We start from the raw sequence: 22,060 nt of genomic DNA on the forward strand, positions 1-22,060 counted from the left end.
ATGAAACAAAGGTTTTCTATTTAACAACTTAATAATAACATTACTATCAGTCTTATTATGTGAGAATTTAGTGTAAGCCACAAAGAGATTATCCTTCTTTGCAAGCCAAAGAGGAAAAGGTTCAGACTGGGTAAAGTCCTTCCATAAGTGAGGACAAACCAATGGCCCCAGCACCTGGTTCTATAACCTCATTATGTTGTAACAATCTCGACAGAGTATCATCCCTGTGTGTGTGAATGCTACTTGCAAATATGTTTGTTTATGGCTGTTTTGATGTGTGCACTGTTTTATATATGTATAGGGAAAGTAGGTTCATAATTTGATAAAGCTGGAGTCCTAAAATAGTAGGTGTCAGAATTTCTGCATATACCGTATTTGTAAATTATTTACCCTGAAGTTTTAGCAAATAGTTTCTAAATTTTAAAATTGTTATACTCTTGTAGCCAGCACTGTAGATTATCAAAATCAAAGACTGTGATGATAATGCTTTGTAAATTGTAAGCAGTAAGTTATTTTCACAGTATTATTGTCTAATTGTTCATCCTCATGGTTCTTGTTTTTATCCAGCCATGGAGATTCAGTATGTTCCAATGTTGTTCCAACACTGAATTCTCTTTGCTCATGTATGTTACTTTAAAAATTGAACTCAGGCTGGAGAGATGGTTTAGTGGTTAAGAACACTGGTTGCTTTTCCAGAAGATACACGTTTGATTCCCAACCACCACACCGTAGCTCACAACCACTTGTAACTCTAGTCCCAAGGGATCTAACACCTTCTTCTGGCCTCCTCAGGTACTTCATGCATATGATGCAAAGACCTAGATGTAGGCAAAACATCCATACACAGAAATAAAAAATAAAGATTATGCCATGTATGGTGGTGCACATCTTTAATTGTAGTACTGGGGACACAGAGGCAGGCAGATCTTTGTGAGTTTGAAGCCAGCCTGGTCTACATGGTGAATTCATGACAATCAGGGTTATATAGACCCTGTCTCAAAAGACAAACCAACAAGTTAAAAATTGGTTTTAAGGAAAAAAAAAACAAAAACAAAAACAAGTAAAATGGAATTTGAACTCAACTAGGATCAGAAGACTGGTGATCCTGTTATTTAACTATTATTTTAATACTATAAGTAGTTAATGCTGGAACAGGTTCTTTCACTATATAATCTCACTGAACCATTCAGGGAGCACAAATCAATCAACTAAAGTAGAAATCGGATACCCAAAGCAACCATAAGTTTAGCAAATTAAGCTACGAGTTTGATATCTGAGACACCATTATTTTTTTTTTAACCAATCAAAGAACTACTTTCCCAAAAAAAGTTAGCTTTACCTCATTAGTGACTTTTGCTCCAAAAAGCCAACCTGCTCCTCTAGGACTGATTGCCCAAGTGTCTACATCTTCAGGATCTGACCACACCAGGTCACAAAATGCTCCTTTGTGAGGAATTTCCTGATTTCGTTCAATAGTTCGAATTTGATCCAGTGTTTTGATATCAGGAGATAAGCCGCCATGAACACACAAAATCTGCTCATCTATTAACTAGCAAAAAAGAACAATAAAGGATAATAAACTCAAATTTAGTCATGTCTCAATTCAACAATAAATACTAAAACTAAATAAACAGCTACAATTGATAAATATATGTAATATTATTGGCAAGAAAAATATTTGAGGCTCCAAAGAGATTTATATAAACTTACAGCTGCTACTGTGAGCATGTCAAAAACTTTGGTACAGTATCTCCAGGCATTAGCATTTCCATATTTGGTTTGGCACTCATCTGTGAAAAAATTAGAAATGTCCTTATTAATGAAATAAACATAAAATGCTATAGTGACCTTTGTTACAAAAGAAATTCACCTTAATCTAGGGCAGAAAATTACGGTGCATATTTATCTTTAATAGACCTTTAATATAGAGCCAAAAGAAGTCTACTATGTAACAATACACATATCCTAAGGAAGACTGGAATATACTCAGGGGCAGGTGCTTACCTTGCATGTGTAAAGCCCAAGGTCAATCTTCAGTACATACATGTACAGACACACACAGAGATACACACACAGAGACAGACAGACAGATACCCACACACCCACACACACAGTAAGGCTGGAGAGACGGCTCAGCCTTTAAGATCCCCTGATGCTCTTATAGAATACAATGGTTCAGTTCTCAGCAGTGACATGGCTCAAAACTATCTGTAACTCCTGTGAATGGATCTTATACTCTTTTGGCTTCTGCAGGCACCAGGTACAATGTGGTACACATCAACATTCAGGCAAAACACTTACCGACATAAAATAAAAATAAACAAATCTTTAAAACCTATGTCCCTCTAAAGAAATTATAATCCTTTTCATTCCAGGAATGACTCTAAGATAAAAGTTGGAAATATTAACCAAAATCCTATCGAGAGAAAGCAAATTACTGATTTCCATACTCCAAATCAAATGCTCTGGTCAGTTACATTAATGCCAAGTAATTCTATAAAACTGCATTTCCTTAAAATGACTGCCTTATTCTAGGAGCATAATCAAATCAAATTAAGTTAGAAGATCCTTAATTATAGGAACATTTCTCAGGGTAAAGTTGTCTCTTGAGAGATCTTATGAAAACTGCAACTAAATGCTGACATATAGTCAAATTCTAACAGGCAGAACTGATTAGAGTCAGAGTATTACAAAGGGCCAGAAAGATGGCTTGCCAGTTAAAGGTATTTGCCTTCAAGCCTGGTGATCTGACTTTGAACCCCAGAATCCACACAGCAGAGGATGACCAACTCCTTTACGTTGTCCTCTGACCTCCACCAACACACAGAGATATGCACATACATTCTCAGAGATCTATCTGCCTTTGTCTCTTGAGTGCTGACAGTAAAGACATGAGCCACCACTGCCCAGCTTCAACATCCTCACAGACACTCATGGGAGAGCATAAACATATGTGTGCACACCTACATACTCAGATACTTACACAAATAAATGTAAATAAAAGCCCCCGGAAGAGCAGCCAGTGCTCTTAACCTCTGAGCCATCTCTCTAACCCCCTTGCTTTTGAGTATCCATAATCTAAGAATAAAATTTAAAATACTGCAAAAAAAAAAAATCAAAGTTTCTAAGCATCAAGATGATAACATGCATGGTAAATTCTATAAATGACCTCAGTCAAAATGGAAGCATGCTAAAAATAAATATTGGGAAGCTGTTAAAAAAAACAAAACTGGGAGGTTGGAGTGATGGCTCAGTGTTTAAGAGCATTTAATGTTCTTGCAAGGCCTGAATTCAGGTCCCAGAATTCAGGTCTCATACACAGAGATACATGCAAGTACTAATACTATGCATGAAATAAAAATGCGCAAATCTTTTTTTTTTCTTCCTTTGGTGACAGGTTTCTCTGTGTAACAGAGCCTTTACTGACCTGGAACTTGCTTTGTAGACCAGGGTGGCCTTGAACTCAGAGATCCGCCAGTCTCTGCCTGGGATTAAAGGCATGGAGACACATGTCCAGCAAAACAAACAAACAAACAGCCAGATGTGGCACATGCCTTCAATTTCTGTACTCAGGAGGCATAGGCAGGTGGATTTCAAGGTGGTCTGCATACAAACTTCTAGGACATCCAGGGACACATTAGTTGAGTATGGTAAAACACACACACACACACACACACACACACACACACACACACACACACACACACACAAAATTAAAAAAAAAAAAAAAGATATGGATAGCAATCCATATCCTTGGCACCTAGTCTGACCACCTGAGTTCAGCCCCCAGAACCCACATGGTTGAAGAAAAGAATCAACTCCTATAAATTGTTGTCTGATCTTCACACATGACCATGGTGCAGGGTTATACAAGTACATGTACACATGCACCCAAGTATTTTAAATGTTTATTTCTATATTTCTTGGGGAAAAAAAAGTTGGACAGCATGGCACACCCCTTTAATCTCAGGGCCTAGGAAGCAGAGGCAGGCAAATTATGAGTTCAAGGCCAGGCTGGTATATCTAGTGAGTTCCAGGATAGCCAGGGCTTGGTAGAGAGACTCTGACTTAACAAAACAAGCCAGGCATGGCGGTACACACCTTTAATCCCAGCATTTGGGAGGCAGAGGCGGCGGATCTCTGTGAGTCTACAAAGTGAGTCCAGGACAGCCAGGATACACAGAGAAACCCTGTCTCGAAAAACCAAAACCAAACCAAACAGAACCAAACCACAACAGCAAACCCAAAACAAGCAAACAAAGCATCACACCAGACATGGGATACACATCTATAAGCCCAGATCTTGGGAGGCTAAGGCAATTTTAAGGCCATTGTGGACCAGATACTAACTTTTGACCAGCCTGGGCTGCAAAATGAAACTGTCTATAAATAACTAAGCAAGCAAGCAAGCAAACAAATAAATGTATGTCCAGTCAGCAATTGGAAGACTAATTCAGGAGAATTACTGAATTTTGAGGCTAATCTGCGACACATAGTGAATTCCAGGCCAACCTGAGCTACAGAATGAGATCCTGCCTCAAATAAACAAACAAATGTTTCATATGCCTTATCTGAAATATTTCACCCCATCCGAGTGCTCAGGTTGCTAATCCTAGCATCTAAGCAGCTAAGGCTTGCAGGAAGACTGTCATATAAGTTCAAGGCCAGCCTAGGCCATGCATCAAGATCCAGCCATCCAGATCTATGTAGCAAAATCCTGTCTCAAAATTCCAGAAACAAAGGGGGGAAAAAAGTAAAAAGAAAAAAATGTTTGGGCTCTTTAGCATTTCAGATTTCTTTGTGACAGCATGCTTAGCTTGTATGCCCCGGGCATGTGCCTGGCACATTAAAAACAAAAAGTATCAAAAACCTCAAACTTTTGAGTGTCATGGTGGTGGTCAAAGCTTCAGACTTTACAGATGATGATTTGAGGTAGTTGGTTTACTTAATCTGTATTATACAAATTATTTTCAGACTATATACCATATATGATGTACAAAATTTAATATATATAAAATATATGAACTCTCATGTTTTTCAAATATTCCAAAATCCTATCATTCAGGAGGCTGCCACAGAAAGATCATGTGATCAAGATCAGGCAGGAGGACAGTGACTCCTAGGGAGCTTTGGGCCTCTATGGGTCTTTATGGAGACATCCTGTCGAAAACAAACAGAACAACCAAAGGATTAAGGAAGTAAAAAGGCTAAGCACAGAACACAGTATTAAGGAAGGACTGGGGATAAAGCTCAGTAGTAGAGTGCTTGCCTAGTGTGCATATGCTCTGGATTTGTTCCACACTGACCAAAACAAAGAATAGGGAAAGGTGGAGGGTGGCAGGAGACACGTGTAGACACAACTCCAGTCCTGAATGGGCATATCACATCTACCTTCAGGAGATTCTAGGGTCTTATGCTGAAATAATTTGATTTCTGGTTTAAAGACCCAGTAATCTACATTAAATTTTTTTAAAAATTGGGGTTGGAAAGATAGCTCAGTAGTTACGACTCCTTGCTGTAGACTGAAGTTCAATTCCCAGAATCTCATCAGGCAACTCATAACTGTCTGTAACTCCAGGTGCAGAGGACCCCAATGCCTGTGGACTCTAAGAACACCCGAACTCATGTACATGTACCCACAATGCACACATATACAAATCTAGACTTAACTGAAAATAATACAATAATCTTTAAAGTTTTTTATTAAATTTTTCATACACTGGGAGTTATGCCACAGAAAACGCGCGTGGGGTTGGAGAACAACATTCATGAGTTGATCCCCCTCCACCCGCCATGTGGGCCTGATAAACAAATTCAGGCTACCAGGCTTAGTAGCAAGTGCCTTACTGCGTCAGCTCACAGATCCACCATCTGCAATTTAGAAAAGCACTCAAAGTGATTCCAAAGTGGGAAATTTAAGATTACATTTTTCTCACACTAATTTGGAAAAGTGTATACCAAAGTTTTGGTAAAAGCGTCAGCCTTTCACTATATGGGAAGATTTTCAGTTGACCGGGGGAAACGTGGAGTAAAGGAGAAAATAAAAACAAAGTACATATATGATTTGTACAACTTCCCCTCCCCCAAAGTAAAATACCACTCAGAATCAGAAAAAAGAAGGTCTTACCATAAAATCCATACACCTGTGTTATCTGTCTACTCTCATGATTTCCTCTTAAAAGTGTAATACGATCAGGCCATTTAGCCTTTAGTGCAAGAAGATAAGTGAAGGTCTCCAAACTATAGTAACCTCTGTCTACAAAATCACCCTGTAAAGTAAAAGTTTACAGTTACAAACCATACAATAGCTGTAATAGCCCAAAAGAACAATAATAAAGAGCTGAACATTGTTTTTAAAAAATAATGTCTTAAAAAATTATTTAGAAACAGGAGCTGTTTCTCTACAAGCATGAGAAGCTGCAAGTCCCCAGTACCCATGTAAAAAGATGGCTGCACATGCCTACAATCCAAACCCTGTGGACTGAGAAGGTGAAACCTTGGAGCTGGCCACATGGCCAGCCTACTGAAATTCACAGAGTTTCTGGCTCAATGAGAAATTACTTTCTCAAAGCAATAAAGTGGGGAATAAGCCTGGTCTACTAGAGAGCTTCAGGTCAGCCAGGACAGCACAGAGAGACCCCGTCACAAAGAAACAAAACCAAGCAAAATCTACATATAGGGCTGGAGAGATGGCTCAGTAGTTAAGAGCACTGTCTGCTCTTCCAGAGGTCCTGAGTTCAACTTCCACATGGTGCCCTCTTCTGGCCTGCAGGTGTACATGCAGATAGAGCACTCATATATGTACATAAAATAAATCTTAAAAAAAACCTACATATATATATGATACTACTTACACACATGTAATTAATATCTGATTTAGGCCAATAATTCAGAAAATAGCCGTAAAAATAGTAATATGGGCCTGGAGAGGTCACTCAGTGGTTAAGAGCACTGACTGTTTCCCCAGAGGACCCAGGTTCTATTGTCAGCATCCCATGGTAGCTAACAACCATCAGTTCCAGAGGATCTGACACCCTCTTATGGCCTCCATGAGCACCAAACATGCATGTGGTACACAGACATATGTGTAGGCAAAACACCCATATACATAAAATAAAAATTTTTAAAAATGTAAAATATTAATACCTAAGAAGGTGAAAGAGAACTTTGCAATGGAACTCGTTTTTGCAAAGGGCCTGGGTTCAATTACCAGCACCCACATGTGGTTCACAACCGACTGTAACTCAAGTTCCAGAGGATCCAGTGCCTTCTTCTGACCTCCACTGGCACAAGGCACACATGTGGTACTAACATACATGCAAGCAAAAAAACTGATACACATAAAATCAATAAATCTTCAAAAATTTTTTTTCATTAACAGACTGGGAATATAGCTTAGTGGATAAAATACTTGCCTTGCAATTCAATCCTAAATTCAATCCACAGAACCTACATAGTAACAATGAGGCCTGGTGCCATGTGCTGGTAATCCAGCACTGGGAAGGTAGAGACAGGCAAAAGCTTGGGACTTGCCGAGAGCCAGCCTAGCATACTTAAGGAGTTCCAGAGGAATGAAACCGTCTGAAGAACCGGTGAGCAAGGATGTCCAACAGCCTACACACCACACACACACACAAAATTCAGAAAAATTCAACATTATTATATCCAAAAAGAAAGTGTAAAAAAAGAAAAAAGGGGCTGGAGAGATGCCTCAGTGGTTAAGAGCACTGCCTGCTCTTCCAAAGGACCCAGGTTCAATTCTCAGCACCCACATGGCAGCTTACAACTGTCTGTAACTCCAAGATCTGACACCTTCACACCAACACATATAAATTGAAATTATATAAATAAAAAATATTTAAAAAAAGAAAAAACCCATCATAATAGCAAGTATGTATTAGGTAAAAGTATGAAATACCAAACTATACTTGCATGCATTCATCCATCTACAGACTAACCTGGGGTTCTATGTGGTCGTCCTGCCACCTGGCAGTCATAACCCAGTGGTTTGCAAAAAGAACAATTATATCCAAGTAGAAGATATGACAAAATATAGAAAAGCACAGACTCACCTTTTCATACATTTAAATAGCAATTATAAAATTTGCATGTAATAAGTCAGGTCTTTTTGATTTTAAATAAGTACTTGGCATTACAGTGTTTACATACCATAAATATGTAGTTTGTGTCAGGAACCTGACCTCCAGTTCTGAACAGTTCACAAAGATCATAAAACTGTAAAAGAAAAGCAATATATACTAATTAAAAATTCCTATGAATGAGTAAGATAAGCTGAGAATGAGATATGCAAAGAAATAGTTAAAAAGACTATTTACATTTGTAAGAAGAAATAAAGTATATGCAAAACTGCCAAAAATATAATTCCTAAACCTTTAAAGCACTTGGAGGTCTTCAAAATTTTTAGTTCATGTAAAAACAAATAGGTAGAAACTGGACAGGTGGCTTAGAGGTTAAAAGCACTGGCTGTTTTTCCAGAGAACCTGATTCCAGCACCCATATGGTGGCTTACAATCATTTGTAATTCCAGTCCCAGGGGATCTGACACCCTCTTCTAGTCTGTGGCCAATGAACATATTGTGGTACACAGACATACATAGAGGTAAAACCCTACACGCATACATATAAACAAAGGGAAAAAATTTAAGTATGTAACATACTAGAAATTAAAACAAACTTAATACTTAAATTTTAAATCATTAAATGGTAACACAGATATATTTTTATAAAAATGTTAAAAGAAACTAAGTGAAAAAGAGAAGCATTGCTATTGGTTCTGGGAACTCTTTTCACATTTACCTAACTAGAAGATATCTACTTTTTGTTTGTTTGTTTTTCCAGACAGGGCTTCTCTGTGTAACCTTGGCTATCCTAGACTCTTTTTGTAGACCAGGCTGGCCTTGAACTCAGGAGATCTGCCTGCCTCTGCCTCCCGAGTGCTGGGATTAAAGGTGTGTACAACTAGGCCTGCTTACGAGATAGAGGCTCATAATCTGTCTCTGTATTCTGTTGGGACACATTGATTAAAGTATACAAAGACAGCTTCACACAGACATATACAGAAGGGATCAATGGTCTGGGGAAGGTTTTTGGTTTTTGTTTTGTCTTTTGTCTTTTAAGACAAGTTTTCACTAGGTAATCAAGTTTGGCCTCAGACTTATTACAGGGTCCAGGTTAGCCCTGAATTTGCAATTCTTGCCTCTGCTTCACCAAGAGGCATAGTGTTTGTTAATATTCTCACACAACTGTGCATATTCTACTTTTAATACTATGTTAAAATCCAGCAAGAAAAATAATGATTACTTCACAATATAAAATCTAAAACTGTATCTGAATGAATCTAATATCATACCACAAAATGGTCAGACTACAGCCATCTGCTTTGAGTAAATGATATGCTGGTCATTAGGAATATGAACTTATACTTTTTTATATGTCATTAAAATATTTGTTAACATCATCACTCATCAGAAAAATCTTTAAAAGTTATCACAAACTTCCAGGCATGGGAGGCAAAGGCAGGTGGAGTTTTAAACCAGCCTGGTTTACACAGAATGTTCCAGGACACCTGAAGCTAAGAGTGAGATCCTATCTCAAAAAGATAAAAGTTAGGTTCATGGTTAAATGGAAACTTCCCTAAATCCAATTTTTCATTAGTAAACTCAAATATTATCACTAGCAACAAATAATGTCAATTGTTTGCTTTGAAATTACTAGCTTACTTCCTTCATCTTCACAACTACCAAGTCTAAGTAACCAGTTTGTCACTTTTCTCTCAAATAAAAAGCAGTGTTGGATTTTTTTTTTTTTTTTAAGCAGACTTTTTCACCAGGCAGTGGTGGTGCACACCTTTAATTCCAGCACTTGGGAGGCAGAGGCAGGCAGATCACTGTGAGTTTGAGGCCAGCCTAGCCTACAAAGCGAGTCCAGGACAGTCAAAGCTACACAGAGAAACCCTGTCTTGAAAAACAAAACAAAACAAAACAAAAGCAGGCCTTTCAACTTATGATGCCAAGAAACCATGAACACTTTTCCTGGAGAGAATCATCTCTGGGATGCAGCAGGCAAACTTTACACACATTTCCCAGCACATCCCACAGAACAGTGCAAAGCTGTACACCCTCCAGTGCCAAGAGTTCCTGATAATATTGGCTGTTTGAGTGAAGACAACCTGAAGCAAAACTAGAGTTTTGTTCACTACGATGTCCGCTGGCAGAGAATACGATGACAGTCACCACAGCTTGTCACTCTCCTTTCATATTAAAGCACAGTAAGCTTTTGTTGTTGTTTGTTTTCTTTTCTGTTTTTTGTTTTTTGAGGCAGGAACTCTCTACGTAGCCCTAGCTGTCCTAGAACTCACTATATACACTAGGCTGGCCCTGAACTCTGAGTTCTGGGATTAAAGTTGTGTACCATCACACTCTGTGCACTAGAAGTTTTACACACACACCCCGACACATACACCTCCCCTCCCACACCACGGCTTTTACACTTGCAAGGTCTGTAGATCATATTTATGAAAATCTGTGTGCAAGCTGGAGTGGCTTCTTAAGTAGCCAAATAAAAGTTGTGTTGAGCCCTGAAATCTATAATCTCTTCCCTAGGTCATAATGCCAGTGTTTCACCATGTTATTGCTAATATGTTCATTTAAACTCATAACCTGATCCTGAAATTAAAGAATGCAATTCTTATAAACTTTTTTATATATTAAAAAGTCTTTGGTCACATGGTATAGTAGCACACATCTGTTATCCCAGAACTAATAAGCTGAGGCAGGAGACTCCAAGTTTCAGGCCAGACCCTGTGTCTCAAAAAACTAAAAGAGGGGTTGGAGAGATGGCCCAGCAATTAAGAGCACTGGCTAATCTTTCAGAAGTCTTAGCTTCAGTTCCCAGCACCTAAACTGCAGCTAACAACCATCTGTAACTCCAGTTCTAAGAAATCCAATGCTGTCTTTCAGCCTCCATAGGCACTAGGCATGCAGACAAAATATCCATATACATAAAATAAAAATCTTAAAAAAAAAAAAAAAAGAAGCAGCAGCAGCAGCAGCTCATACTTATGATCCTAGTACTTAGGCAGCTGCTACTGTCCAGAAAAGTGCTTGAAAAAGCAAAAAGGAAATAGCTTTGAAAGTAGCCAAAATGTATTTTATTTATAGAACAGCCTCTATTCAGGGACAAATTAGACACATTTTTGCTCCTTTACACCATCATATTAGGAAGGGAATTTGCAGACAGCTGTGTGGTAGAGTGACTGTTCATAACATATTCCAAGTCCTATGGTCCCAACTAAACTGTATATACAAAGCAGGCTATGAATAAGCTTTTCAGCTTTTAGTTCCCAGTAACAAACTTCTACAGAGTCAGGTAAAGTTAGCACAGAGATGGAGCACTAACAGTAGGATCTAATCTTAAAGTGTGATTTCTAGACAGTGTTTTGGAATTCTTATGAACAAACAAAGCCAGCAGCTGGGTACTGGAGAGATGGCTCAGTGGTTAAGAGCATGGACTGCTCTTTCTGAAGGCGACTGCAATTATTGGCACTCATACCAGATGGCTCACTACACCTGTAACTCCTACTCCAGGAGTTCTAACTCCTCTGGCCTCTATGGGGATGTGCACATACATGCACACTACACACACACACACACACAACACACACACACGCAGTAACATTTAAAGTTAAAAAATAAAGTGAAAAATAAGAGCTATCAGGGTATTCCATGTCCTCAGTCCCAATGAAAAAATGAACTAAATCTTTTTTATCTCATTCTCCCAGTAACTTTCTATAAAATCATGCAACAATGTACTTTCCTGGACTTTGCTATTGTCATTCTCACCAAAGAAATTAGCAGATTTTAATAAGACATGAATGAATGAACAAGGAAAGTACTTAAAACCAAACCATCTCCTGTTACCTATAATTACTATGAACATCTATGTTTACACTTTGCATCTTCCACCTTCACAGAATACCCCACACTATTGTACAGAACAACACAGCAGTCTATACATTTCACAAATGGAATTTAAACAAAGTTCATGAAATATTTGACCACTGTTTATATTTGCCAGCGCAGTGAACCAGAAACCACTCATGGCAAGAAGACTAACGCCACCTAACCAGCAGCTGGGTTTTGTTTAGTTTATTTTGCAGCAGAAATCAGAAGCAAATTGCTCACTGACAGTACAAACCCTAAGGCTTCCCTGTGAAATTTACCTGTCCGTGTATGTCCCCACACACTGTTACTGGCGTTGACACTGGCTGAACATTCGACTCTTCCAAGAGCAGATCACAAACATAGTCACACAGCCGCTGAAAGGAGAGAGGGAAGAAAATGTCAACTTCTACAACAATATTAAAACTAAGGGTCAAATTTAATGTGAGCCACTATGTAGGTGCTGGGATCTAAACCCAGGTCCTCTGCAAAACCAACAAGTGCTCTTAACCACAGAGCCAATTCTTCAGTTTCCTCAACCTCAAGTCCTTCCTTTTAGAGAGGAAAGAAAACTGTATCATACATTCAATCAAAAATAAAAAGAAATTAAAGTCTGTTTTTCTTCTGATAAAAGCTCACACCTGTAAACCCAGCACCTTGGGAAGTAGATCAGAAGTTCAAGGCCCTCCTCAGACTACACAGAATTCCAGGCTAGCCTGTGACATACTGGACCTACTCACATCCATTAAAAAAAAAAAAAGTAAATTGAAATGGTTTACTCACTATAGGACCCAGGAATTGCACTAAGTTCACATGAATGTTGTGATCTCCCTGTATAACATGGAATACTACTCTAAAATGAACTACTGCTACACCACAATCTAAATTAATTTCAGGGGATTTACACTGCCAGAAAAAGTATCCCAAGCATATTATATGATTCCATTTATATACAACTCTTTTTTTGGTTTTTCAAGACAGGGTTTCTCTGTGTTATCTTGGCTGTCCTGAACTCGCTTTGTAACCAGGCTGGCCTTGAACTCACAGTGATCCACCTGCCTCTGCCTCCCAAGTGCTGGGATTAAAGGTGAGTGCTATCATGCTACATAAAATTCTTTTGTTGCTGTTGAGACAGGGTCTCATGAACCTCAGACTGGCCTCACTTAGCTATGTACCAGACTATGAATCCATCCTTTGCCTTCACTTCCCAAGCACTAAGACTACAGACTGTACCACCATACTCAGCTATGTAAAATTCTTTAAATTGTTTTTATTATTGTATTTTAGTGTATGGTGATTTGCTTGCATGTATGTCTGTGCACCACATGCATGTCTGTGCCTATGGAGACCAAAAGATAGCATCAGATCCCTTGGAACTGGAGTTACACATGACAGTAAACCACCATGCAGGTAGCTGGGAACTGAACACAGGTACTCTGGAAGAAGAGCAGTCAACATTCTTACCCATCGAACCAACTCTCCAGTCCCTATGTAAAAATTTTTAATGTCAAAATTACAGAAATGAAGAGCGGGACCATATAGTTGGTTCAGCAGGTTGGAGCTCTAACTACCAAGCTGACAACCTGAGTTCCATCCTTGTGATCCATGCGGTAGAAGGTGAGAACCAATTCCCACAAGATGTCCTCTGACCTCCACATGCATGCCATGGTGTCTGCACCTCCTCCATATACGCACACACAAGCACATATTAAATAATTTAAAACATAATTAGAAAAAAGAAAGAGCTAGGTGTGGTAGCACATTTCTTTAATTAAAGCACTCCAGGGGCAAAGGCAGAAGGATCACTGTGAGTTCCAGACCAGCTTGATCTACACAGGGAGTTCCAGGTAAGCCAGGGCTATTTATGTAGAGACTCTGTATCAAAAAACTAAAAAGAAAATCAATCAATCCACCAGGCAAGCAAGAAAGCAAGCAAGGGACAGGGTATCAGTGGTACAGTGCTGATTCCAGTTGTTGTTCCAAGCAAGTTGACTGGCTTGCAGGGTCTACTGTGGAGTCAGAGAGATGCTGGAGGCACAGACTAAGATTGCAGAAAATCCTTACTCAAAGTATGGCCTCATAGACAATGTTGACAGGATAGTCAAAAATGAGAAGGTTAAGGCAGAAAAGTCATCAAAACAGAAAGTGGCTCTACAGTCATTGCTAACTTGTACCTATGACAGCTGTGTCTATCTTATTACAGGGACTTGCTGTGCCTGTAAAAGAAAGACCACCAAATTCCATAGGGTTTCTAGCAATTGGTTGCTATTGTAGATTTACATGATTACAAGGCAGCTGTAATTGCCATGATTCTCTTCCCTTCTCTAGACGTCGAAGAACCTACAGGACAACAGAACTCATTTCTGGAGTTGCAGAAGAGAACACAGGCCCTCCACCCCATCAAATCTAATAATTATATACTCTTTTTTTCTTTTTGGTTTTTCCAGTCAGAGTTTCTCTATGTATGTTTGGTTCTTCTAGACTCACTTTGTAGACCCAGCTGGCCTTGAACTCACAGCGACCTACCTGCCTCTGCCTCTCTAAGTGCTGCGATTATAATAATTATATTTAATGAGCATACTTATTTAATGATTATCATCTGTGCGATTTTTTCTCAGATTGCTTATTACTTCATTTTTAAAAATAATCTTTAAAATAAATCATTAAAACACCTTGTCTGGAGTTACATGGCAGCTCACAATCTACAATCACCTGTGATTCCAGTCCAGAGCTTCCTGGTATACCAGGCATGTATGAAGTGCACAGACATACATGAAGACAAAACATCCATACAAAATAACTAAATAAACATTTAAAAGGCAACGAGAGGGACTGTTGTTGAGTAAGGAGATGCTCTTGGCACTGTCTTGAGAGTCAGTTCCCTCACCATGGAAGGCAACAAGTGAACCTGGCCTGTGTGAGAGCAGCACAGTGCCTTATAAAGCCTGTCAGCAGGGAGGTTCTTTCCATAAGCTTGGCTACTGGGTGTGAAACACATCTGAATTTAACATCTTTGTGATTGAAGGGGAAACTGAAATGGCTGCACACTAAATGCTGTAACTGGAGGTCTCTAAGATCGTTAAAAATGGCTTTACTGGAGGGTAGAAAAGATGGCTCAGTGGGTAAGGGCACTGAGCTTGATCCCCAGAACCCACATGGTGGAAGGAAAAGAACTGACTCCTGGGTGTTGTCCTCTGCACCATGACACATGTATACACATACAATAAAAATAAATTAATTAGGTGGGAGTGAGGATTGGGGGTGGGGGGGCGGTACACGTCTTTAATTCCAACATTTGGGAGGCAGAGGCCAGCCTGGTCTACATAGTGAATTCTAGGCCAGCCAGAGATACACAGTAAGACCCTGTCTTAAAATACTAAGTAAATAAAATTAAAGAAAGAGATGGCTTCTGTGCCTCACAGCTCTTGTGCAGCACAGTCACAGGCACTTTGCTCCCAAAGCAGCAGGAATGAGGCAAGTCTGAGAAAGATGTCCCCTCCCTCGGGGTTCTCCAACATGCTTTCTTTCTTTCATCCTCTTTTCATGTGACTTTACATGTACCTGGGATCACCCAAAATTACTTTGGGTTTTAATTTTATACAACCTGATTAATAAACATAACTATGGGTTCTGTTCTAACTGCAGAAAGGGATGCCTCTTCTTGAGGAAAGTATTTGGTATATTTTAAATGTGTATGTACATCTAGTCTGTAAATGGAGTGTGTCTGGCTAGCAGTTCATTCAATGCTATAATAGTACAGAAAACTGATTAAGGATAGAGGTTACTGAAGCAGAATGAACTGCGGCCAGGTCACGGCCTCATTGCTGACTTAACTTTATGACCTCTCACAAGTATCTTAAACTTACATCGAGCCTCAAGCTTTCCAGGGATAAATGGAGGATAATAAAAACATTCCCCCAAAAGTAAACATTTGGGCAAGGCAGCCAGTACAAGCACACTGCAGAAAAAAAAAGTGCAGAATAGGAAGAGCCTGAATGAAAGCGCTTTCTACAGTGGGTAACCCTCAGTACTCCGCCACCTCCTAGGCATAAGGGCCAGGGGAGGAGAGAATCATATTTCAGCAGACTAATTGTTAAAGGGTCACTGCTTGCTGAACACTTAATGCATTAGACTGCAAATGCCTCTTACCATTAATATGGAAACCTAACATAATTTTAATTAACATAGTGCATTCCATGGCAAGATTGGATGGCAGGACAACTTAAAAACTACTAACTCGGCTGGGTGTGGCTGCACAGCCTGTAATCCCAGCACTCTGGGAGGCAGAGCCAGGCGGATCTCTTTGAGTTTGAGGCCAATCTGGTCTGCAAAGCAAGTCTAGGACAGCCAAGGATACACAGAGAAACCCTGTCTTGAAAAACCAACAAAACAAAACAGAACTACTAACTTTATCTGGAGAAAAAAAAAACCTGTAAAATTTACTAGACTTATTTTGGAAAAACAATTCCTGATAAAGCTTAGAATATAGTTAGGCAGGGCTAAGGGTGTAGATCATTCAGCAGAGTATTCTGCTGAATACTTGCAAATGTTGGTTCTTCACTGGACACAGTGGTATGCCCTATAACCCCAGCACTTTGGAGGTAGAGGCAGGGGATGAAGAGTTCAAGAACATCCTCAACTACATAGGTGGAGATCAACCTGGGCTATATGAGACCTTGTCTCAAAGAAACAAAATATAAGAAACTAAAATTAATTGATAAATAACAAGAGTTGCTGCTGGAGTGGCTGACTTTAGTTTCAATTCTTCCTTTCTTTTTTTTGAGACAGCATTTCTCTCTCTTCAGAGCCCTAGCTTCCTATAACTCCCTATGTAGCTCAGGCTGGCCTTCAACTCAGAGATCTCTGCCTGCCTCTTCCTTCCAAGTGCTGGGATCAAAAGTGTATATCACCATGTCTGGCCTTACTTTAATTAAAAACAAAAACAAAACCACTAAATAATCTTTGGTTTGGGATTAAAGCAGAATTTCCAACAAATTCTGAAATGGTTCCGTAATTCTGTACTATGTATTTATGTAAAGTGACACTCTCATCATCATCATAAAAATCAAAATATCCATCAATGCTGAAAATGTCTTACAGTATCAAATATTCATCCAAGACATAAGTGTATCCATTTTACTGGTATGCAAAATTGCTTCCATCTTAGTAAGTGATAAAATTACACGCATATCAGGGACATTACTGCTGCTACTACTACTACAACTATTATTATTATTTTGGTTTTTTGAGACAGGATTTCACTATGTAACCCTGGCTGTCCTCAAACTTGCTGTTTACCAGGTTGTTCTCAAGCTCAGGGATCTGCCAGCCTCTGATTCCTAAGTGTTGGGATTGAAGGTGTGCCACCTGGCTTACAAGGACTTGTTTTAAAGTAATTAAAAAATTATAACCATGAGTAAAAACATCTGACTTACATACTTATAGACCTGTATACCAGGGGTTTTATAAAATTCTTGGACAAAAGGGGATGTGAATGAAAAGGTTAAGAATCCTGATCTAGGGAGCCCTATCTTCATTCTCATCCCGGTCCACTTGTTCCCCCCACCCCCAATTTATTCTTTAGTATCATGCAGTCAATCTGTAGTAACATGTTTTCAGAATAGAGCCTCTATGGAGCTTGTTACTGTGTGGACTATAAACAAGACACACAAGATACTGTGACCAAACCTTTAGGGATCCTTTAGGGAGAACCTAAGGGAGAAAAACGCCTCTGTTCCTTCTATTAGGGACAATGACTTCCTTGAGTAGATCCTGGTTTTTATCACTTTAAAAATCTTACATTCTAAAATTAGTCAGCTTCTAAAATGCTTAAGAGTTTAATTTTTAGAATATGGCCTGGTCATTGTAGCATTTATTTTATATACCATACTGGCTCCATCTTAACTTATTTTCTGACTTGTTTTTCCTTACTTATTCTTTTTACTACTTTATTGACACATCTTTGGGAAACACCCACTATCCTTTCTGCAACAAAGCAAGTTATCATTTAATAAATGTTTTAAAATGGATCATAATTCTGATGAAATTCTGAAAGGCTCCATGGTTCCCACACTCCAATATGGTAGAATCTTTACCCAATTGAGGCTGGATCTCCTGCAAGTCCTTCTAATAACTTGCCCATACATCCCTGAACCATAAACTAAAGAACATCACCAAGAAACCTTTGTCAAGCTCAAAGGCTGAGTGTTTGGAGAAGACATGTCAACTGCTTAGGCAGGATCCTTTATCTTTCTCTAACCCAGGGACACTAACTACAGTAACATTATAAACTGCTTCCTATGAATGCTCGTTCTGCAGATAGCAACGGAGGATTTAGACAGCAATATGTCTAAGCCAAAGCACTGCCTTTCATCTGATTCAGCAGGAGCTTACAACTTTGGATATGGCTCTGCCTAATAATCAAGGGGTCCTGGTACTACAAAGCTCAACAAATAACAGAAGTAGCATGTGAGTTCCTATCAAGTATCCACAAAATAAAGAAATGTCAAGGAGACTTCAGTATACACCCTTTATAGGTCAACAACCTCATCTGCAGTAGCTTCACAGAGCCCAGGCAAACCAGGGCTGCCTTTCTCCCAAACCCTTCAGAGCTTTGCTTATTGTTTGTTTTGTGGAAAGCATGCCTTCTTTTACTATTCAAAACTGTCACCAAAAATAACCCCAAGATTTTTGGACTTATCTCAAATTCAGGGGAAATTATGCCCCTCTCCCTATCATGTTCAGGTAATTCTCAGTCCTCAGACAATAGCCGTCCATGGCCCCACTCTTAGGAGATCCTATTTCTCTTCTATTTCCTCCTTAAAATACACATTCATGGTCTCCAATTGTATTCTCTGCCCCTGTCTCCCTATTCCCTCTTGACCCTCAAGTATACTGTTTTTGTTGTTATTTGGAGATAGAGTCTCATGTAGCCTAGGTCCCTACATAGCTGAAGACAACCTTGGACCCTCCTGTCTCCTGTCACTGCCTTCTAGGTGCTGGTATTACAGCCCTTTACCATTCATTATACCTGTTTCTATGACAGCTGTGTCCCATTCCAGCTCAAGGTCCAGCATGTTGCCAGAATATTATTTCCAAAGCCTCCCTTTTGCTGCCCTTAGAAATCCCTCAGGAGGGGCTGGAGAGATGGCTCAGAGGTTAAGCACATGGACTGCACTTCTGGATGGTCCTGAGTTCAATTCCCAGCAACCACATGGTGGCTCACAACCATCTGTAATGTGATCTGATGCCATCTTCTGGCGTGCAACTATACATGCAGGCAGAACACTGTATACAAAACAATAAATAAATAAATCTTAAAAAAAAAAAAAAAAAAGAAATCCCTTAAGAGTATTTCTTCAGAATAAGCAGAAAAATCCATTCAGACACCTTCAAGATTTTTAAGATTCTTACTACATCTAACTATATCTCTAGCTGGATGTGGTGGCCCACACCTTTAATCCCAGCACTCAGGAGGTAGAGGCAGGTGGATCTCTGTAATTTTGAGGCCAGCCTGGTCTACAACACAAATTCCAGGACAGTCAGGGCTGTTACACAGAGAAACTCTGTCTTAAAAAACAAACAAACAAACAAACAAACAAAAAACCCAACAAAACCAAATTAAGCAATCAACCATCCAAAAACAAAACAAAACAAAACAAAAAGACACCCTCAAAACAAACAAACAAACAAACAAACAAACAAAAAAACCAACCACCACCACCAAAACAGTATCACTCTATAGCCAGGCACAGAACCCAGACCTTTAACCTCAGCAGTGGGGAGGCCACTAGATCTCTCTTCAATGTAAATCCAGCCTAGGTTACCTAGCAAGTTCTAGGCCAGCCAGGGCTACATAGTGAGACCCTGTTTCAAAAAGAAAGAATATATCTCTGTAATAGTTTTCTCTAAGCTGACCTTTCCTTTTAGTTAGCTGTGTATTCACAATATCTCAAAATTACATTTTTCTACTATCTATAAACATTGGGGGAGGGCAGAGATGTAACTCAGGTGTATACCTGTGATCTCAGAGGCAGAGGCAGGAGGACTGCTGTAAACAAGGCCAGCTGTAAGTGAGAATCTGTCTCAAAACCAGAAACAAGCTCACATTCAAGGCCCTGAGTTCAGCCTTCTACTAGAGCACATGCTACACTGTATAAGCATCATCTCTTTATCTCACTAATGTTTTATTTATACTGAGAGACCTCCAAAGGGAGAGAGAGATGTCTAATTCTACCCTTGGTAATCACAATCTTACTTTACACAAGGGGCTACTTAAGGAAATTGTTAGGCACAGTGATTCAAATCTGTAATCCCAGCACTTTAGAGATGGACACAGGAGAATGGGGAGTTCAAAGCTAGGTTTAGTCACATCGTTTAAGACCAGCGTAAGTTTGGAAACCTGTCTTAAAACAAACGTGTGTGAGCATTTTACATGTTAAAAAATACAGCTACTAGAAAACTGAAGGCATTATGTTTATACTAGAGTGTGCATGTGCGCACACACACACACACACACACACACACACACACACACACACACACACACACGGGGGTGGGGGGGGGAGAGCAGGGAGACAGAGACAGAGAGCAAGAGAGCAACTCAGTAGTCAGTTCTTGTCTGTTATGTACAAGGCCTTTATTTCTTTATCTTTTTTCTTTTTGGTTTTTCGAGACAGGGTTTCTCTGTGTAGCCTTGGCTGTCCTGGACTCACTTTGTAGACCAGGCTAGCCTCGAACTCACAGCGATCCACTTGTCTCTGCCTCCCAAGTGCTGGGATGAAAGGTGTGCACCATCACACCCGGCAAGGCCTTTATTCCTATGTCTCTCTGACATATACATACTTTGTAATGAAACTGGTATAAATGTTCATTTTACCTGCTTAAAAAAAAGTTTTATTATTTTAAATTATGTGTATGGTGTGGGTCTGTGCACATGAGTGCAGGTGTCTGAAGAGGCCAGAGGAGTTGAGTCCCCCTAGAGCTGGAGTTACAGGCAGTTGTGAACCACCCACTGTGGGTAAGTATTGAGAACGAAGCTCAGTTCTCTGCCAAGAGCATCAAGCTCTCTGAATTCAAGAGCACCTCCACAACCCCAAGATATATTTTAATTTGTTTTATTTGAAACAAGGTTGTGTTGCCTGGTGGGCTTTGAACTCAGGAGATCTGCCTCTGCCTCAAGTGCTGCTGTGACTGAACACATGCACCATCAAGTCCAGCTTTATTGTTCTTTTCATCATGCGTATATGTGGAGAAGTAGTGTGCACCAGTAAGTGCAGATTCCCGAGGAGGCTAGAATCCCTTGCAGCTGGAGTCATAGGTAGTTGTGAGCAGTATAACCTGGGCTCTGGGAACCAAACTCAGGTCCTCTACATGAACAGTGCACACTTTGCTAATGACAGCTTTCTCTCCAGCCTGTTTCACTGGTTTTTATATGTTAAAAAAATACAGCTACCAGAAAGTTGAAGGCATTATCTTTATAGTAGACAGTAATGCTACAGAATATTTTAGCATGACACAGGAGAATATGACTCTGAAGCCAAAAAGACAAAGAGACAGCAGGTATCATCAAAAAGGATTCAGAAGATACTCTTCCAGCATTAACAAGAGCATAGTGTGGTCTGGCATGGTGGTGAGACAAGGTATCCCAGAACTAGGAAGGCTGATGAGAGTAACTGCTGAGAGTTCATGGCCAGCTAGGGCTACAAAGCAAGACCCTGTCTACAACCCTTCCTCAAAAAAAATTTTTTTTTTGAGACAGGATCTCTTGAAGCACAGGCTAGCCTAACTTCGTTATACAGATAAGGATGGTCTTGAAATTCTGAACCTCCTGCTCTGCCTCCAAGTCTGGCTTTACTCATTGCTGGGAATCAAGGCAAGTGCTCTTTTCTAAGCAAGCACTCTACCAACTGATGTACCCTCCAAGTCATCCTCTCCAAAATTCCTTTTCTTTTCTTTCTTTTAGATTTCATTTTATTTTATGTGTGAGTGTTTTGCCTGAATGTATGTGTGCCATGGGCATGCATGTCTTTATTTAGTGCCCAAGAAGGCCAGAGGTCATGACAGTTATGAGCTGCTAAACAGGGGCTGGGGTTGAACAG

The 22,060-nt window shown here is 39.7% G+C and overlaps 1 protein-coding gene across 1 annotated transcript in view; it reads right to left on the bottom strand.

The window, feature by feature from the left end:
• PPP6C (protein phosphatase 6 catalytic subunit) overlaps positions 1-22,060 on the bottom strand; it is a 29,066-nt gene that overhangs the window by 1,462 nt on the left and 5,544 nt on the right. The window contains exons 2-6 of the mRNA XM_084798163.1: positions 12,242-12,337; positions 8,170-8,235; positions 6,128-6,269; positions 1,711-1,790; positions 1,340-1,549 (exon numbers count right to left, since the gene is read on the bottom strand). Of these exons, the coding sequence (XP_084654289.1) occupies positions 1,340-1,549; positions 1,711-1,790; positions 6,128-6,269; positions 8,170-8,235; positions 12,242-12,337 (594 nt within the window). The remainder of the gene's footprint in view (positions 1-1,339; positions 1,550-1,710; positions 1,791-6,127; positions 6,270-8,169; positions 8,236-12,241; positions 12,338-22,060) is intronic.

This window comes from Acomys minous, assembly GCF_964271855.1.
Source record: "Acomys minous genome assembly, chromosome: 10".
NCBI classification, from domain to species: Eukaryota; Metazoa; Chordata; class Mammalia; order Rodentia; family Muridae; genus Acomys; species Acomys minous.